Raw genomic sequence first — 20844 nt, forward strand, 5'->3', positions numbered from 1 at the left:
ACCCCTGTTGTAAGGACCGGACCCCTGTTGTAAGGACCGGACCCCTATTGTAAGGACCGGACCCCTGTTGTAAGGACCGGACCCCTGTTGTAAGGACGGGACCCCTGTTGTAAGGACGGGACCCCTGTTGTAAGAACCGGACCCCTGTTGTAAGGACAGGACCCCTGTTGTAAGAACCGGACCCCTGTTGTAAGGTGAGGAACCCTGTTGTAAGGACCGGACCCCTATTGTAAGGACCGGACCCCTGTTGTAAGGACTGGACCCCTGTTGTAAGGACGGGACCCCTGTTGTAAGAACCGGACCCCTGGACCCCTGTTGTAAGAACCGGACCCCTGTTGTAAGGACTGGACCCCTGTTGTAAGAACCGGACCCCTGTTGTAAGGACTGGACCCCTGTTGTAAGGACCGGACCCCTGTTGTAAGGACCGGACCCCTATTGTAAGGACCGGACCCCTGTTGTAAGGACCGGACCCCTGTTGTAAGGACGGGACCCCTGTTGTAAGGACGGGACCCCTGTTGTAAGAACCGGACCCCTGTTGTAAGGACAGGACCCCTGTTGTAAGAACCGGACCCCTGTTGTAAGGTGAGGAACCCTGTTGTAAGAACCGGACCCCTGTTGTAAAGACCGGACCCCTGTTGTAAGGACCGGACCCCTGTTGTAAGAACCGGACCCCTATTGTAAGGACCGGACCCCTGTTGTAAGGACCGGACCCCTGTTGTAAGGACTGGACCCCTGTTGTAAGAACCGAACCCCTGTTGTAAGGACCGGACCCCTGTTGTAAGAACCGGACCCCTGTTGTAAGGTGAGGAACCCTGTTGTAAGAACCGGACCCCTGTTGTAAGGACCGGACCCCTGTTGTAAGAACCGGACCCCTGTTGTAAGGTGAGGAACCCTGTTGTAAGGACTGGACCCCTGTTGTAAGGACAGGACCCCTGTTGTAAGGACCGGACCCCTGTTGTAAGGACCGGAACCCTGTTGTAAGGTGAGGACCCCTGTTGTATGGACCGGACCCCTGTTGTAAGGACCGGACCCCTGTTGTAAGGACCAGACCCCTGTTGTAAGGTGAGGACCCCTGTTGTATGGACCGGACCCCTGTTGTAAGGACCGGACCCCTGTTGTAAGGACTGGACCCCTGTTGTAAGAACCGGACCCCTGTTGTAAGGACCGGACCCCTGTTGTAAGGTGAGGAACCCTGTTGTAAGGACCAGACCCCTGTTGTAAGGACCGGACCCCTGTTGTAAGGACTGGACCCCTGTTGTAAGGACCAGACCCCTGTTGTAAGGTGAGGACCCCTGTTGTATGGACCGGACCCCTGTTGTAAGGACCGGACCCCTGTTGTAAGGACTGGACCCCTGTTGTAAGAACCGGACCCCTGTTGTAAGGACCGGACCCCTGTTGTAAGGACAGGACCCCTGTTGTAAGGACCAGACCCCTGTTGTAAGGACCGGACCCCTGTTGTAAGGACTGGACCCCTGTTGTAAGGACTGGACCCCTGTTGTAAGAACCGGACCCCTGTTGTAAGGACCGGACCCCTGTTGTAAGGACAGGACCCCTGTCGTAAGGACAGGACCTCTGTTGTAAGAACCGGACCCTGTTGTAAGAACCGGACCCCTGTTGTAAGGTGAGGACCCCTGTTGTAAGGACCGGACCCCTGTTGTAAGAACCGGACCCCTGTTGTAAGGACTGGACCCCTGTTGTAAGGACCGGACCCCTGTTGTAAGAACCGGACCCCTGTTGTAAGGACCGGACCCCTGTTGTAAGGTGAGGAACCCTGTTGTAAGGACTGGACCCCTGTTGTAAGGACAGGACCCCTGTTGTGAGGACTGGACCCCTGTTGTAAGGACCGGAACCCTGTTGTGAGGACCGGACCCCTGTTGTAAGGTGAGGAACCCTGTTGTAAGGACCGGACCCCTGTTGTAAGAACCGGACCCCTGTTGTAAGGACTGGACCCCTGTTGTAAGGACCAGACCCCTGTTGTAAGGACTGGACCCCTGTTGTGAGGACTGGACCCCTATTGTAAGGACCGGACCCCTGTTGTAAGAACCGGACCCCTGTTGTAAGGTCTGGACCCCTGTTGTAAGAACCGGACCCCTGTTGTAAGGTCTGGACCCCTGTTGTAAGGACAGGACCCCTGTTGTAAGGACTGGACCCCTGTTGTAAGGACTGGACCCCTATTGTAAGGACCGGACCCCTGTTGTAAGAACCGGACCCCTGTTGTAAGGTCTGGACCCCTGTTGTACGGACAGGACCCCTGTTGTAAGAACCGGACCCCTGTTTTAAGAACCGGACCCCTGTTGTAAGGACTGGACCCCTGTTGTAAGAACCGGACCCCTGTTGTAAGGACCAGACCCCTGTTGTAAGGACTGGACCCCTGTTGTAAGGACAGGACCCCTGTTGTAAGGACCGGACCCCTGTTGTGAGGACCGGAGCTGCAAGTCTTTTGGGGTATGTTTGAACCAGCTTTGTCTAGAGACTGAGATATTTTTTCCCCATCATCCTGAGCAAAACAGCTCAAGCTCAGTCAGATTAGATGGAGAAAGTTGGTGAATGGCAGTTTTCAGATCTTCCCACAGATTCTCGATGGGATTTAGGTCTGGACTCTGATTGGGCTGTTCTAACACATGAGTATGTTTTGTTTCAAACAAAACATTGAAGTCCTGGCTTTGTGTTTTGGGTCGTTGTCCTGCTGGAAGGTTGACCCAGTCGCAAGTCGCAAGTTGCCCCAGTCGCAAGTCTTTTGCAGACTCAAAACATTTCCTTCCTAGATTGCCCTGTATTTGGCTCCATCTTCCAATCAACTCTGACCAACTTCCCTGTCCCTGCTGAAGAGAAGCACCCCCACAGCATGATGCTGCAACTAGTGACCAAAGCACCATCTTAACATGTTTGCTGTGTCCCCCACATGGCTTCTGGCAAACTTCAATCAAGATTTCTTATGGTTTTCTTTTAACAATGGCTTTAAAGGCCAGATTTGTGGAGTGCACGTCCAATAGTCTTCTGTGGACCAATTCCCCCACTTGAGCTGTAGATCTTTGCAGTCCGTCCAGAGTCACCATAGGCCTCTTGGCTGCATCTCTTGTCAGTGCTCTCCTTGTTCGGTCTGTAAGTTTAGGTGGACGGCCGAGTCTTGGTAAGTTTGCAGTTGTGGCGTACGCTTTCCATTTCTGGATAATTGACTGAACAGTGCTCCGTGAGATGTTCAAAGCTTACTTTAAACTTCTCCACAACTTTAACTCTGACCTGTCTAGTGTGGTCCTTGGACTTCATGGTTGTTTACTCCCCAACATTCGCTTAAGAAACCTCTGAGGCATCACAGAACAGCTGCATTTGTACTGAAATTAGATTACATACATGTATACTGTATGGCGGCTGTAGCTCAGGAGGAAGAGCAGTTGTCTTGAAAGTTGGGGGATTGATTCCGCAGTGTACTTGTGCAAGACACTGAACCCCAAGTTGCCCTGATGGGCCTATCTGGGTATATATGTATGTCGCTCTGGATAAAAGTGTCTGCTAAATGACTGTAGAAAAGAATACTGTCTTTAGTCCTAAAGCCAACATTAAATCATTCATCCGTCATCAGGCAAATTCTAAAGGCAATTGGTTGCACTCAGAAAAAGGGGCTGAATACTTTTGCACACTACACTTTTCAGTTTTCAATTTGTGGAAAGAAATTGTGTAATTGTCATTGTACTTTACAATGAAAATTGTGTAACACTTTGTGTTGATCTTTCACAAAAAATTCCAATCAAATATATTTATGTTTGCAGCGTGTAATGTGTCAAAATCTGGATAGGTTCAAGGAGTGCGAAAACTTTGGCAAGCTACTCAAGTGTCTTAAAAGCATGAACATCAGCTCCTTTTTAATGGCTTGGTGGGAATTTCTGAAAGTCTGGAATATCTGCAATAATCCCGACATCCTGCAAAACAAAAAGATGATAAACTTCCCTCAATGAAAAAATAAAGGAATAAAACAGAACATAAAATAGAAAATGGAAACTTTCTACCATTTTATGTAATTACTTCACGATATGATATCAAATTCTCAGAATACCACCAACTTAAATATATCATAGTTAATAAATACACCCCGGATCAATTAAACTGGCAGCAGAATTCTTGAATCTCAATGCATCAAAACAGTAGTCAAATTTTAAAGTGGGTCAAGATTTCTCATAGAAGGTAAATGAACACAAAAAATTGTTGGTACATTATCCCAGTGCAGCTCGTTGGTGTGATGTATTAACAATGTTTTGGCAAACAAAACTTAATGATTATTTAATTTGTGTCATCTCCAAACCTGATAGTTTGACACAAGATGCAGCATGGTCTATAACACAGTCAAGCAATGATTACCTTAACTGAGCACGGGTGATCATTTAAGGCTTTAACAGCTTCTTTTGAAGTGAAAAGCATCAACAATGCCGCATGGAAAGCTTAAAGGAAGACTAATTAATGCTGACTTTAATAGGGCTAAGCTGTGAGGAGAAATGACGCAGAGAGGAGTTTCAGCTGCTTTTGGGACAGCACAAAGTGTCATTTCCAGGGCCTGGGTTTGATGCAGGAGGTCTGGTAGTGCCAGCAGAAGTTATAGTGGTCTACAACAGAGGGCTGCAACATCTGCCCAAGACAGATTGCTCACCTACAAGCCTGAAGGAATCAGTTCTTGCCTGCAGTCAGCCTGTGGAACAACTGCAGAATGCAACAGGAGGACTGCATGAAGCTGAGTTGAGGGCTCAAAGACCAGCAGTGAGGGTACCTCTGACTAGAGCACACATGCAAGCGTGGCTGCAGTTTGCTGTAGAGCACCACAGGTGGATCTTGGATGACTGGGGCGATGTGCTCTTCACTGATGAGTCTCGTTTCTGTGTGAACTTCTTCAACAGGTGCAGGAGAGTCTGTGACGCACTGGAAAGCTAAATTTGCAACAGAACATTGTGCAGCATGACAGCTTTGGGGGAGCTTCAGTCATAGTGTGACTGTCCAAGATCTGTCCTGCCTCTTACAGAGGCAGGACAGATCTTGTGATCATTGAAAACAGCGTCTTCACTGGGCAGAGGTACAGGGATAAAATCCTGAGGCCTGTTGTTCAACATTGTGCAGGAGCAATGTGGCCAGATTTCCTGCTGATGGATGACAATGCCAAGGTTTGTTGAGACATTTCTTGAAGAAGAGAGCATTGTAAGAATGGAATGGCCTGTGCTGACCCCTGACCTTAACCCAACTGAGCATGTTTGGGCTGAATTGCAGAATTGACTCAGTGCGCTCCTCCAAAAACCTGAATTGAACTGGGCACAGCTTCACTGGAAGAATGGGTAGTCAATGTGCCATGTCCTCCAGCAGGGACAGATAAGCCACTGTACATCTTTACATATTGGGGTTCATTTTATATCCAGCCATCACTTCATGTTTTGTACATCTGCAGGTAAGTGAAACACCTTGATCAGCCTAGTAATGGGCGACCATCATTTTAGTTGCAATTATGCATTTAGAACTTTATTAGTATGGCAGCTTCTCTCCGACTAATTAATTGTGTGATCTGGCTTTATAACATGTAGAACTTCTGAACTAATATTAGTGGTTGATGTTTTTATTACACATCTGATGTAAATCTAGATTTCTTTGTGATAGAGTCATTTCAAATATGCATTTTCTTAATCTTTGCAAATGCTGTTAATGTACCATGTTCTGTGTGAAAGTTTATATTTGATTTTGAACAAATGTTGTAAATTTCCATTTCTTTGGTTTTATTTTCTTCCTTTTGGTGTCGCTGTTTCCCGTTTCTCAAGATTTTGTGCGTACGCCAGGGTCAGAGTTGGCATGGAGGTAGGGACATTTTACCATCAAGTCATGTTTTTATAAATCCCAAAAGTTGGGTTTTGTGCCGGGTTATGTGCATGTGACAGCTTCTGTTCTCCGTCTGCCGTTTGTGGCTGGTGACTAATGGACTTGGCCAGCCAGGCGAGCTGTCCAGGGTGTACCCTGCCTGTCGCCCAAAGCCGGCTGGGATAGGCTCCAGCTTCCCCGCGACCCTGAATTGGAATAAGCGGTTTGGAAAATGAATGAATGAATGAACTTACCATCTTCAGTATCTGGCACATCACGGTCTGACTTTATCTTTTTTACAACACTTTGGCATACTATTCCTTCCTACTAATAAAAAGCGCTCCCTTACGTCATCGCTAGATGGCACTCCAAGACCAGAAATGAAAAGAAACTGCGTGTTCTTCAGTCCATGGTGCTTTTCAGTTGATCAACAGATAAAAAAAAATTTAAAATGCCCTTAAATTGTCACTAAATCATCCTAAAACTATCACATCATGCCTTTCACTGATCCATGACAAATTAATCTTAGTTTTCACCACTTAAAAATGAACAGCTTTTTACTAACTTCAGTGACATCTTCACCTTTTTTGCATTAAACATCAGTAAATATCGCATTCACACTTGCTGTTATGTAATAACAGGACAATTCTAGTTGACTTTGTCTTCCTGCAGGGGTCATTTGTTGGGTTTTGGGACTGGTGGAGCAGATGGTCTAGAATTGTTGTATATTCAGAGAGATGTTGAGGATCCAAATGCAGACGGGTACTAGATTCCAATAAGAGTTTTATTGTTCTTCCAGGCAGAATGGCAGGTGGGCAAGCAGACAGGCAAGCAGGCAAACAGGTTGACAGACGGGCAGACAGGCAAAAAGACAGGAAACTCACTGGTGAATAACAATCAGGCAATAACTGGAAGGCTGAGCTGGTCTTTCATATCACTGCTGCTGATTACCAGATGAGAAACCGGTGCAGATCTTGTTGCCGAGGAAAACAGGCACACCCACTGCAGCCACACACCAGCGCAAGAACCACAACAAGAATCTATGATTAGATAGCAGTGTTTTCTTTGTGGTGTATATCTGTCTCCTGTTTGTTTTCTGTCTATTTTCCTTTTTCTTTCTATTGACGATCGTTTTTCTGCCTCTTCCTGTCAGGTCCAGCAGTACTATGTAAATTCCATAAAACAAATATTTATTCAAAATAAACAAACAAAATAAGATATCAGATTATCAATGGGATCTTTATATCCTGAAAGATCCCACTGACAGCAACACAGCAGCCAGACCAAAATTCTGCTGCTTTAATGCTGGACAAGACATGGTAGAAGAAAATAAAAGACGGATCAACTGGATTGTTCCATCATCTGATGAAAACATAAAATTTCCTGGAAATTTACTGAGATGAAAGTTGATGTGTTTAATGTTTATTTCACCTGAAACAAATGTGTCGTGCCTCTTAGAAAAAAGGGTGAAAATATCTTTTGATGATGGTGAAACTGTTTCAGATTATTTAAACTGAACTGTGGAGTTTTTCTTTATTGAACTGTGAAACCTTGAAGCTCAGAGCTGCTGTAAAAAACTGTCTGTGAGGTTCAAGGCGCCTTTATGAACAGCTTAAAAGCTGCCTTGTGAATGTATTATCACACTGGTGAATAACAGAGTTAGTATGTGGGAGAGTTTTTATTTGTGTAATGATTTCTGTGGGCGGTCGTGCCCTTGTGAAAGAAAGAGTTGCATGGGTGCACTCACAAAGGGCCACAAAGCCTGGAACAAATAATACCATAAACTTTGAAGAGAAACTGAGAAGAGAGGAATAGTCAGAGAACCAGAGACAGCTTATCTGTTCTCGTTATCCACTTCAAATTTTATTTCCACCCACTTTACAAACATTTCATCCTGCCAGAGCAAAGTTTCAATAGTTTCACTTCAGCCTGAAGACCATTCAGCTCTTTCTGGTCGTCATGAAGAATCACCAATCAAGGTTTTAACTTGTATTAATATATGGAATCCTGTTGATGGATGGTAAATCTGCAGATAAACACAAACCGTTCAGGAAATCCTGCAGGAGTGAAGAACCGTCACCTAAATCTGTCTAAAAAAGAAAGATTGCTGCTGAAATCTGCACATTTCAACAGATACCAGAGAATAACACCATGTTATTCCAGGAGAACATCCTTGTTACTCCTGGAATACTTCCTTGTTATTCCAGGAAAGCAAACCTGTTATTCCAGGGATGCATCCCCGGGAATCCAGAGAAGTATCCTCATTATTCAAGGGAAGCTTTACCGTGAATCCAGGGAAGCATCATGTTATTCCAGAGAAATATCCCTGTTCTCTCGGAAAGCATCCCTGTTAGTCCAAAGAAGCATCCAGTAATTCCTGAGACTGTTTTCAGCCTGTGAGACTCTGACTCAACCTGTGAGCAAACACTGAAGTAGTTGGTTTTTCACATTTAGCAGGTGGAACTTCTGGTATTTCCAGCTGGGTTCCTGAGCAAACAACATATCCTGTTGTTGCTCCGGAACATTTGCAGCTCAGACCCTCTTGGAGCTTCACAACAGAAGGTAGGGGCTGCTTCCAGTGACAACTTCTATCAGGAACAATCAGCTTTTAATCAGAAAGTTTGAGAGGGGATTAAAAAAGCAGTTTATTCCTCTGAAGACAATGTAATGTCAGATGGAACCAGCATTATTTCATGTCCCACAAAATGTGAGTCAGAGAACAAAACAGATTGTAAGGATGCACAAACTAATTTAATGGCTGTAATGTAATGAACTGTTCTGACCACGTCCCCTCATCAGCTCAGTGGTCACATGACTCTTTGCAGCATGTTGGCACTGCTGTGAAATGTCAAACTGGTGTTGAGAGGCTGACAGTGAGCTGATGGCCTCGAGGCTGGACAGTAAGAACCCTGAAGGACTCAGCAGACCAGTCTGAGGGCTTGTTTTAAAAAGATGGTAGATTTTTGCATTTAGGTCATTCAGATTTTTGTTAAATGAAACTATATTGCAAACTATATTCCAAAAAGTAGACACTGTGTAAAATATAAAAGTAAATACATTTAAAAAAAAAAAAAAAATCCAAATCCCATCGGGTCGTACTTTCCTCCCAGTAAAAGATAAACAACATGATGAAACTAACATTTTATCAAAATATGAGCTGATTGTGAATCATCTGCTACTGGAAAGAAAAGACATAAACCATTTAGTTCTGGTTTAATTTACATGTTTCACTCTTAAAATTGCACCCAACTCTTAGAATTACTTGTAGTTGTGTAAATAGCACTCAGCAGCGAAGCTGTTATGGGCTTTACTTGCATGTTTTGGAGTTTATAAATTCCTAATCGAATTTACATGATGAATCTCAGCTTTTAGTAAAATGCAATATTCATGTTCTAACTGTTCCACCATGACTGCTTGACACTTGACAGACAGCAATATTACAGTTATATCAAATCTAAACCCTTTCAAATGCAGACTACTGCAGATTCTCCCTGTATGAACTGAGGGAACAGTATGTATTGTATATACTGTGTGTTGTATATACTGTATATACTGTATGTGTTGTAAATGCCATTTACTGTATACTATATCAACTACATTAACTGCCCAAAACAGGGTTGCCCTCTCCGAGTCGGGAGTCAGGTCCTGCCTCAAGTGGAGGAGTGAAAATTTCTCGGTGTCTTGTTGGAAGGATGGAGCGCGAGATCGACAGACGGATCAGTGCGGCGTCTGCAGTAATGCGGACTCTGCGCCGGTCTGTGGTGGTGAAGAAGGAGCTGAGCCAGAAGGCGAAGCTCTCGATTTACCAGTCGATCTACGTTCCTACCCTCACCTATGGTCATCAGCTGTGGGTCGTGACCGAAAGAAGGAGATCTCGTATACAGGCGGCTGAAATGAGTTTCCTCCGCAGGGTGGCCGGGCTCACCCTTAGAGATAGGGTGAGGAGCTCGGTCATCCGGGAGGAGATCAGAGTAGAGCCGCTGCTCCTCCGCATCGAGAGGAACCAATTGAGGTGGCTCGGGCATCTGGTCAGGATGCCTCCTGGACCTCCCTGGTGAGGTGTTCCAGGCACGTCCCTCTGGGAGGAGACCCCGGGGAAGACCCAGGACACGCTGGAGGGATTATATCTCTCGGCTGGCCTGGGAACGCCTCGGGATCCCCCCCGCAGAGTTGGCAAATGTGGCTGGGGAGAGGGAAGTCTGGGCTTCCCTGCTTCGGCTGCTGCCCCCGGATAAGCGGCGGAGAATGGATGTATGGATGGGTGGATGGATAACTGCCCAGAAACAACTTATTTAACTTAAACATGAATATGGGAAAAGGAAAATGTTGATGTACTGGATCAGAATTTCTTAAAAAGTGCAGAGAATGCAGTTCCACTTCCGCATCAGTGATTCAGCTGTTGCTTTCTAGATATGTACAAACTATGAACAGAGTGGAAGGATTCTTGGCCTTGGTGTGTATTATTGGCATCAGAACACAGAGAACAAATCTTCATAAAAGTACATGACAACAAAGCTGCTCATATGTATCTTCCTCACAACAACTATTTATATGATTTATATATATATATATATATATATATATATATATATATATATATATATATATATATATATATATATATATATATATATTTATACTCATATATATTACTTGGATTCAACCCCTCTTCTCGTCTGCCTTCTTCTAGTGAACAGCTACGATGACGAAAACGTCACCACATCCTCTGACAGTGAAGACGAGGTCCTGAAGCAGTTTGAGATCTCGGTGTCTCGTTCTCAGAGTTTCCGAACGGCGGCCACTAACAGCAGTTTAGAGCGGACCCACCAGAGTCAGCTAACTGTGAATAGACGCCACAAATTCAGCCGCCTGTCTGACCAGGAGGAGTGCAGCACCGAGCCATCGGACTGCGAAGGTACTGAGTAAAAGTCAAGCAGTTGTGTTTTTTGTTTAGGAGAAGAGACATGAACTGATCTAATCTTTCTTTTGGAGGACTAATCTTGATTACTGTCATTTTCAGTCAGCTTCAGGTCTGATTTGATCAACTTTCTCCTCAAACACAAAGCTCCTATCCTACATCTGCTTGCTTTAAAAAACTTTTTAAAACTTTTGGATCAGAACTGGTTTCTGCTCATCTTTTAAGAAAGCTGGAATTTGTGCAGATTATGTTTTAGCATGGTGTTGCTGAAATAAGCAAACTGTCTAAATAACTTTAACCGTCCAGCATTCCTGGTATCATCACATCAAAGCATGTTACTAAGGCTGCCTGCAGTAAAGACATACCTCATGCTGTCAGGGATGCTTGTGTATTTCTTCTGAATCCTTATATAATGTGGACGGCTCTGTGTTAAGCTTTGTGAAGTGTTTGGTGCTCACCAGCATCTCTCTGCTTGAGCTCATACGTGTTTTTTGCAAATGGCACAAAGACATAATCCACAAAGGAAGAAAGAAGGAGGTGGGTGACTCACCTGAGGCTGTTGCCATGGTGACTATAAAGCCACTGAACAGTCAGACCTTGATGACAGAATTACAGATTATTATTATTGATTGTTCTGAGGAACAGTGTGTCCAGCGGGTTCCTGCATCGGGAAGAGGACGAGGTTGGACACACTGGACAAGATCAACATTATTAAACAAGATTTTTCTGACTGAAATGTGTGTCAGCTCTGTAGAGCTGGTAAAAACTGACTGTGTGAAATTGTTAGATTTTGTTAAAAGAAATCTATCTGGACATGAAGCTTCAGTAACTCTTTTAGTAGCTTTAGGAGAAAAAAAACACTTTGTGGAAATGACTTGACCAGACGCACTTTCTGCTTCCTTCTGGCAGAGATGGAGGCTGCAGGACCGCAGAGTTTCCAGGACCCACTCTCTGCATGTGCAATGAAGTCCACCCTCTCTTTGGATCAACCAGCTGGAGTTGAGACATCAACCCTCAGGAACAGTCCCACTCCGAGCATGAACCGGCAGGCTGCAGACGGAAGTGAGAACATGGATAATCCTCTGGAAGTGGACAAGAATGAGGCCACAGACAGCTCATCCACCTGGACCCCAGAGGTGCTGTCCACTAAGATCTCTTTATGTTAAAACACCAAGGACCAGATCGACTCAGATCCCAATCTGCGAGTTGTTATTTGCATGTACAAGTTAGAATTTTGCCAGTTTGCAGGTGGTTTGCAGCATGGCGAGTTTGGGGAGAAAACATGACCTACAGCAAAGAAATGTGAAAATATGAGAAGTTAATGCAGTCATTAAAACGATGTAAACAGGGGATGAAGTAAAAAGACGTTATAAAGACATGAGAAGGTGAACAAAAGAAAAAGACGGGGGTCTGTGGTTGGTAGTCCAGGCTGATATACCAAGCCGACAGGCAAATTCCTGTTAACTAAAATACATCCTGAACACATTGAACTTGTTTGGTTCTTGCAGGTAGCACTGTTTTCCAGTGTAGGATGGAAAGCAACAAACCAAGAATGAAAAGGTTGGATATGATGGCAGTTCGAGCATTTTAGCTGCATCATTTCGCTGCAGCTAGCATTCCTGCCTGGCAGGGGTATCATCACACTGCCACCCTGCGCAGCTTCGTTCTGCAGAAAGCAGACCAAACGGGGCTCTGCGAAGCTCAGATCTGTAGAAATACTTGTTTTCTTTCAGTGTGCACGGCGCCGGCTACGAAACAGAAGCTCATAAATAATGAATGTGATGACATGAACTCAGGCTGTGTTTTATTTCATGGCTTTTTGCTGTGGAAGAATCCAACAACCTCTCAGTCACACTCTATAAATGTGAGCAAATCTGTGCACCTCCTACACAGCTTCTCCCACCCACATGCAGGTGAAACCCACATCTACAGACGCTTCATGACCAACCAGGCTGGATCAGAGAGTCCAGCTCCTCGGTGCTGACAACCCTAAAGGCCCTGAAACACCTCTGCTCCCGCTCTGATTCAGGAGCTGCTGCAGACAACTGCTGCTCGCTGGATATTTGCTCTTCTTCAGATCATTCTAAGGAAGCCGTACCGATGGCTGTGTGTTAAATACTCCGATCCCGTCTTCTCAGACCTGTGTAAAGGTTACATCTCTCAGAACTTACTAATCTGCTGCCGTTAAGCCTCTAAAAAGCCGCTGCAGACTGCAATCTGCACACGAGACAAGGTTATGTCTCAGTCTTTCACCTAATTCATCAATAAACATTATTTCCTTTCATTTTAGCAAGAGCAAGCTCCACATGATGACGTCTCTTCCAAGCCGGCGGCGTCTTCTCCTCCCCTCCCCATCTCTAAATGTGGAGACCTGCTCCTCTCCCTGGAGTACCGCCCTCACCTGGAGAAGCTGCTGGTGTGTGTGATGGAGGCTCGGGACATCCCGGACAAGGCTCGCAGCAGCATGGACTCCTGGCAGGTGCACATGGTCCTGCTGCCCTCCAAGAAGCAGCGACACAAGACGTCGGTGCAGAGAGGGTCACTGCCACAGTTCAACCAGAAGTTTCGCTTCTCCCGCTTGGAGCCATCCGATCTGCAGATGTCTGCAATCAGGTTCAGGCTGTACGCGCTGGGGGGCCGGATGTCCCGCGAGCGCATGATGGGGGAGAAAGTGTTGCGTTTGGGAGGGCTGGACCCAGATGGGGGGACGATGGAGACAACGCTGGTTCTGGAGCCTCGCAGTAACATCAAGGTGAGAGTGGGGGAGTGACGCAGAGCTGCGAGAATATGAACGTAGAAATAAGGCTGCCTCTCTCTGCAGAGCGTCGGCTCCCAGCTGAGTTTATCCGCCGTGTCTCAGAGTGATAGCGCCTCGTCCACTCAGTCTCTGACCCACGGTGGATCCCCTGAGCTGCTCCTGGGTCTGTCTTACAATGCCACCACAGGACGGATGTCTGTGGAGCTCATCAAAGGCAGCCACTTCAGAAACCTGGCCATCAACAGGCCTCCAGGTGTGCAGATGCTCACATCAGCCCCGTATGCAACACATCTCCACCTCATCCTAACTCTTCATCCTCTCTCATCCCCCAGACACCTACGGGAGGCTGACGCTGCTGAACTCTGTGGGTCAAGAAATCTCTCGCTGTAAGACGTCCGTGCGCCGCGGGCAGCCCAACCCTGTCTACAAAGAGACGTTCGTCTTCCAGGTGGCGCTGTTCCAGCTGTCGGATGTCACGCTGCTGGTCTCCATCTACAACCGGCGCAGCATGAAGCGTAAAGAGATGGTGGGGTGGGTGGCCCTTGGCCAGAACAGCAGCGGAGAGGAGGAGCAGCTGCACTGGCAGGACATGAAGGAAAGTCGAGGCCAGCAGGTCTGCAGGTGGCACGTCCTCCTGGAGGGCTGAAGCTACCCGCCAGACTTCACTGGGGTTGTAACGCTGGGGGAGCTCATTCTTTAGAAAACAGGAAGATGTGAGGTTTAAAGGACTCCAGCTGGTTGCTTTATTTACTCATAAAGAATGAATTAAACCATCTTTCAGTTATGATTCACTCTCACAAAGACAGGACACATGTTCTCCTGTAGCTCTTATCGTTTCTGTAACTTTAGACCTTCTTCAGTCTCAAATACTTCTTGAACTTACAAATATGTGTTTCTGATTAACGCTTTCTTCTTGACCACATTCACATTTACCAAACCAAAGAGCACGTCAGAGGGAATCCCAGACACTTCCAGACTTAGCGGGTCAGAAAAAAGCACAAAACTGCAAACATTTATACAACACAGCACATGCAGTTAGAGAATGAAGCACACAGTTATTCATCATTTCATTTACAAATAATGCAAGATATCCACATTTTTACTTCGGTTTAGCTCATTTTAAATGACTAAAAGTTACTGATGATGACCATGACAGGGTAATATACTGTAGTTCCAAAAGTACTGGGACATCCTTTCAGGTCACTGAATTCAAGGCAGATCCACAAAGATGTGTTTGGTCTTGAGGTCCTGATCTTAACCTGAAAGATGCCTCATGATGAATCAGAGCAATGAGCCAGGTCTAAAAACATGGTCAAAATCCCATAAACAGACTCCTGACCTTCCCAGAAGAGTTGAAGCTGCAAATCCTGCAGATTAAAGCAAAACTTTCTCACTTTTGTGCCTCCTAATGACGTCCTGTCTCCCCTCTGCAGACATGTTGACTCTTCTGTATCATTCTCTGTCTGTCTTTTTATTGCTTCCCTGTGAATGTCCTGCTGGCTTTCTTTGCTGAAGATGACCAGAGTGTTGCTGAAGTGAGACAGGTTGCTGAAAAGTGAAACTCAGCTGTCACATGATGCTGCAGGCTAGGCGGGGGGGGGGGTTAGGAAATGCAGTTTCTCATCCTGGGAACGTTGCAGGGCATCTGAAAATGTGCGTGATAAAGCTCCAGGTTTAAAAGTTTACGTGTTGCTTTAAAGTTCATGTGACGGCCGATGTCCCAGTACTTTTGCAAATATGTTTATGTGTTCATTTGGAAATTTATCAGGACTGTTGGAGAGCAAAAGGAAAAGTGTTTAATCGGTCTGGACTCAGATCGGTAGGTGATTTGCTAGTCAGATAATAAACTATGTGAGGGATTGGACGCTGATTCATGATAAAAACCCCAGACTGCATTGTTTGGAGCCTGTGGGACGTTTGTGTGGATAAGGAACCCACTGGACAGACTGAGACTGAGCAGAAAAGGATCTCATATTATATAAATCTTGTGCTCATTTCTCCCTGTATGGCATCACTACAGAGGAAGTATGTCGCTGTAAAAAGGATGAAGAGAAATCATTTAATCTTTTCAGTGGAGGAGGAAGAGGAGGATGTCATATTCATTCATATTCAGCGACTTCTGGATGATTTTACAACTGGAGCTGTTTCAGACAGGAAGCGCAGCAGCTGGAAGCTCTTCACCCACTTCAGACTCATCATGTCTGAATCGTCTGACTTCTGCCTGCTGGTGCCTAAAGGAGCCCGTTTCCATGTGATTATACGTGTCAAGCTGATGATGAAAACTTTTCAGAACTTTCTGTTTGGTTTGGAAACTGAAGCGAGATCAGGACAAACAGACCATAAGGGGCTAAAAGTGACTGAAACAGTTTAACCAAACCAGGTTAAGCAAACATGCTAAAACATGCAGACTCAGATTCAGTTCCCTGAAATTTCAGATTTACGCTGCATAATCCTCAAGTTCTTCATTACCATCATCATCTTCATCCTTATCGTTTTATAGATCTGCTGAAGAAGCAGATCTGACGTGGTGAAAATGAAGAAGAGGAGCGATACAGACTCATTTTAACCTTGCAGCTGCACGACGAGGATCATCAGAAGTATTCATTATGCAGCTGCTTCCAGAATTTCACCTTCAAACTTCATGATGTGTAAGAACACACATCTCTGATTCCGGCATCGTTCTCCGCCTCATCGTCTCCAGAAGCTTCTGCAGCATCAGCGCATTTCTTTCATTCATTTTTCTGCAACATCTTGTTCTGATGATGAGAGTCCGATCCCTGCACAAAGCTTCTCCACACCCTCTCAGAGATCCTTCACGGGGATCAGGTCTGGACTCTGTGGTGAAAATTATGTTTCACAATTCTTCCCTTCACTTCATCTGCCTCTATTCTTCCCCTGACGCTCCATCTCTCTGGAACAGGGTCAGTCTGGACTCATCAGACCCCAGGACCCTCTTCCAGCTCCAGAGTCCGGTCTCTCTGCTTTCCGTCCAGTTCTCCTCGCTGATCAGTGGTTTTCTTCTGGCTCCACAGCTGCTTGACATCCTCCACATTGTTCATGTGGGAAAGTTCTTACTTTCACTTTTTTCCATCTGGTTTCCCCACCAACCTTCCAGTTTGTAAAGCGGATCTATGATGCTATGTCTAGCTTTCTGAGCTTTCTTCAGTGTTATAGTGTTGAATTCTCATCAGACATGTGAGCGGCGCCGTTTCTTATCACCTTCTTATCACATGTGCATCACATATCCGGCATGTTTGAGCCTTCCACCACTCTCTACGTACGGTTTCCATGGCGACGGAAACGTTTGGTTTTCAGAGATTTGACGTCCTGGGGGAGGGACTCATCAACATCTTTTTTATGTCTTTCTACCTGCATTAAATGAGAAGTTGCATCAGTTGGGGGTAAAAAAAAGTAAATGTCAGCACGTTTATTTATTTCATCACCATGCAGGAATGATCCAACAGGAAGCTCTGAACCTGCTAGTTGCATCCAGGCGGGGAATGTTTACGGACATGCAGTGTGTCATGGAGACATGATCGTTCCTAAACACCAAAACAACAAAGATGGAGTCATAGATCAGAAACTTCTGTTTGGTGGCCGGAGCAGCATTTCCTTTCTCTGAGAGCTGTTTGCTTTTGTCCTTGCTTTTGGTTTCAGGGTGATCATCTCCTGCTGCCGCTGCTCCTGCAGTGTGAATGCTGATGTTGTTGCACAGACAGATAGGTTTGTGCATGTTGACTTGTACAGAATCTATCTGATATTTTTAAACTAGTAAATGTTTACTACTAAATATTTCCCAGGATTGTACTTCCAGATCTGCATGTTCAGTTTGTATTGCAGATGTGGGACAATTAGACGGCTGCAGATGTAACGAAGTGCCTGCAACATTTCCAGAAGAGACAACAGACATGCATGAAGCCTTGCTGTTTACTGTGAATGCTGCTGTTTGACTGGATCATCGAGGCCAGGGCTGACGTCTGCCGTTCTGTCTAAACACCCCCCCCCCCCCCCGCCACACACACACACACACACACACACACACACACGCACACACAATAACTCTGTTACTGTATAAAACTTGTTGCAATAAAAGTGTCAAACTAACACTCCGTCAGGCTCTGTTTCTGTTTTTATTTCTTATGTCTATATTTTCATTTTAAATGAAATCTTCATGCAGATGACTGGACTTAAAAAGCATTTAGCAAGAGAAAAGGTGGAAGTGTGTGTTTGCTTATTTCTCCACTTTGCTGTTGCATTCTGGACTTCACCAGGACTTCATCTGGACTTCTTTTAGACTTCATTTGGACTTCATCAGACATTATCACAGATTTTCATGAAGAATGTAGCATGGAATAAAAACATACTACACTCTCAAAAATAGAGGTACAAGATAAGGACATTTCTGTACCTATAGGTACATTTTAAAGAAATGTTCTCTCAAAAGTACAATACTGGTCTTTAAGAGACCAGAAGCACACCTTCAGAGTATGAAAAAGGGTTCAAAGTAACATAAAGTACAAATTTGTACCATTTCAACCATCAGGGTACCTGCAACATTGAAAAATGTCATGTTAATGGCTGTAATGTTACAAACTAGAACAGAGTTGAGTGATGACAGTAGCACTACTTAACAGTCATTTACTAGACCAGACAATGAAGGTCAGATGCTGCAAACTAAGTGTATGTCTGGTCAGTATTTTGAGTTTTTGAAGATTATTTCTAGATTAAAGATAAAATAATATTGCTAAGCTGCATGGACCAGGCCTAATCCTGTGAAAACATAAAAAAACATGACTTGATAAGGTAAGGTTGAACTTGATAAGGTACAAAAATAGACCAGAACTGAAGGTTACAGAAATGTCTCTCAAAAGAGTACACCCCCAGCGACAAGCATTTGTACCTTTTGGTAGCTCTATTTTTGAGTGTGCAACAGACCTCATATCTTTGGTACGGGCAGTGCAATGTGCAGCTCCTTTTGCTTTAGCTTTAACCTCCTCTGCTAACAAGTAACCTGCGTAATGAAATACAGTATGACTGATAAACTACATAAAATACACATCCATACAGAGGGGAAAGGCACCCCCTTCACATAAGTAGGTCATCTCCCAATCTATCTAGAAATATGTTATTAAAATGTTTTTTATTCAGTTAGACTATACCTTGGCACAAGACAATAAGGTTACATATTTTATATGCACATTACAGCACATAGAGAGATTCAACTTCAGAGTGGAACATGCTGAAAATGTAAAACTGTTTTTGCTACACTGATATTATGTCACAGATTTAGGACATTTAAGCAGAATTATGCAGCAGTGATTCTTTTATTTCAGACAATCTAAGACAGCGATGATATTCCCCAACAATAATGACAACATCTCAGTAACTTCATTTGAGTTAGGTCTGATGATGACAAAATGTGAACAGGAAACGGGAGAGAAGTTTCCTAAACTTCTTGTGGTTAATCAGCATGTAAGAGACCAACATGTGTTTCGGTTAGTCGGCTACTTCAACACAGTTCTACACTTTTATTCCAAATTTTACAGAAAATCAAATTCTCGTACATTTTGGTTTCATTCTGACATTATTCAACAAACTAAATATCCTCGACACACACAGTCACACAAATGTACACACGCACAAATACATATATAAATATATCGATGCATATATAACTATATCTATATTTTTTTTTATATATATATAAATGTATATATCTATATAGCTATCCATATATATATATATATATATATATATACATATATATATATATATACATATATATGTGTGTGTGTGTGTGTGTGTGTGTGTGTGTGTGTGTGTGTATATGTAACAATCAAGTAATATTGATGAAGAGACAACATACAACACCACCTGGAGTTATTTTCTGCAGGTTGCAGCTGCGCGCGGTTCACATCCAGTGATGATGGAGATATTTCATCCCTTGAACGTCTGGAAATGAATCCTGACACAGAAACAGAGGGGATGAGGTTCTGAAAAGCCGACATGAGGAAGAGGACAGGTGCTGCGGGGCGGAAACAGACTTGAGTCATTTAGCCCAGGTACAGTCCTGGATCTGTGGATCTGGTGGAGATGTGTAGCACTGGATTTAGAAGAACTCATGAGATTTTCTGATGTTTAAATAACAGAAGTTCCTCCAAACTGAGGCGTTTTGTTTTGTTTGATCGTCCAGCAATAAATCATATGATTATGAAATAAGTAATGAAATAATAAAATGTGACAAATAACTCGCTTGGAGTAGTCCTGAGACCACTTCACCTCAGTTCCACAGGCCGAAATCTGGTCTTTTCTTCTGGTCAAAACTGGTCAGGTAAGATTACAGACCAACCTGACTGGTCTGGTTCACTCTGTGCCACTACTGACCACAGGGAGATGTGTTTAGTTATTCCAGAAGCTTCTACAAGATTAACATAAAACAATCCCAGTTTCACCACAGCAGACGTTTGTTTGACTGAATAAATCACATTTTCTTTACATTTCTGTTCCTGATGAAAAACATTTTGGTGGGTCAACTCAGCATAAAGAAAAAAGGTGGAAAATTTAAATTTCTTTGATGAGTCCTGATAGAAGGCGGTGAAATGAGGTGAGAAGAGGACATGTAGAAGGAGGATGTTGGTGTCCTGAGATGGAGCGATGACAGTCTCTCTGTGACGCTGCAAGTTCCTTCATGACAGGAGAAATGAAAGTATGGATTCTAACTTTAGTCACTGTTTTTGTAATCTGGTGCATGAATACAAGAAATAAGGATATTCATGTATTTTTCACAATACAGAACTTTACTGTTATAATTAGTGACCAGTATGTTTCATTTATCCAGTTTATTCCACACCAGTAAGAGGTGGGCTGGTCTTAAATATAAAACTCCAGTACTGAATACTGGTTCTAGTTCGGCGGTGGGTGGGGGGTGTCGGTAAACCAGCAGAAACAGGAGGGATGCAGGAAGATGACACCGTTGCATGAAACGTCACTGCTGCGCTCACAGTCTCCTAGCAACGGGAAGCATCTGTCTGCGCGAGCACCAGTGAGAGCGCGTGGGAGATCGCGCGTGTGTGTCTTGTCGCTGTGAACTGGATATTTCCCTGCAGATCTCAAGCTTCAGGAACCGACACGGACTCGAACCTGCGGCCGGGAAGGAGGCTCCAGAAATCTCCGCGAGGACGCTGGATGTCGCGGCCAGGAGAGGGGGGGAGGGGGTCCAAAGCAGGAGAACTGGTCTTTAACTGGTTTTTACTGCTTCTGCACAGAACAGTGTGAAGGTAAGAGACAGTATTACTGGTTCACTGGCGGCAGTTCTGCTTTTAAAGTTTGTTTTTAATAGAGGAGC

General features: G+C 44.5%; 1 protein-coding gene across 1 annotated transcript in view; it reads left to right on the plus strand.

Annotated features, from left to right (window-relative positions):
* The window catches only part of syt16 (synaptotagmin XVI), a gene marked incomplete at both ends in the record, with an annotated part of 30563 nt that extends 16418 nt beyond the window's left edge, over nucleotides 1-14145 (plus strand). Inside the window, 5 exons of the mRNA XM_079261671.1 lie at nucleotides 10514-10738; nucleotides 11651-11877; nucleotides 13032-13493; nucleotides 13563-13752; nucleotides 13832-14145. Of these exons, the coding sequence (XP_079117797.1) occupies nucleotides 10514-10738; nucleotides 11651-11877; nucleotides 13032-13493; nucleotides 13563-13752; nucleotides 13832-14145 (1418 nt within the window). The remainder of the gene's footprint in view (nucleotides 1-10513; nucleotides 10739-11650; nucleotides 11878-13031; nucleotides 13494-13562; nucleotides 13753-13831) is intronic.
* Between the last annotated feature and the right edge of the window lie 6699 nt (nucleotides 14146-20844).

This window comes from Telmatherina bonti (genome assembly GCF_933228915.1).
Source record: "Telmatherina bonti genome assembly, chromosome: 22".
NCBI lineage: Eukaryota > Metazoa > Chordata > Actinopteri > Atheriniformes > Telmatherinidae > Telmatherina > Telmatherina bonti.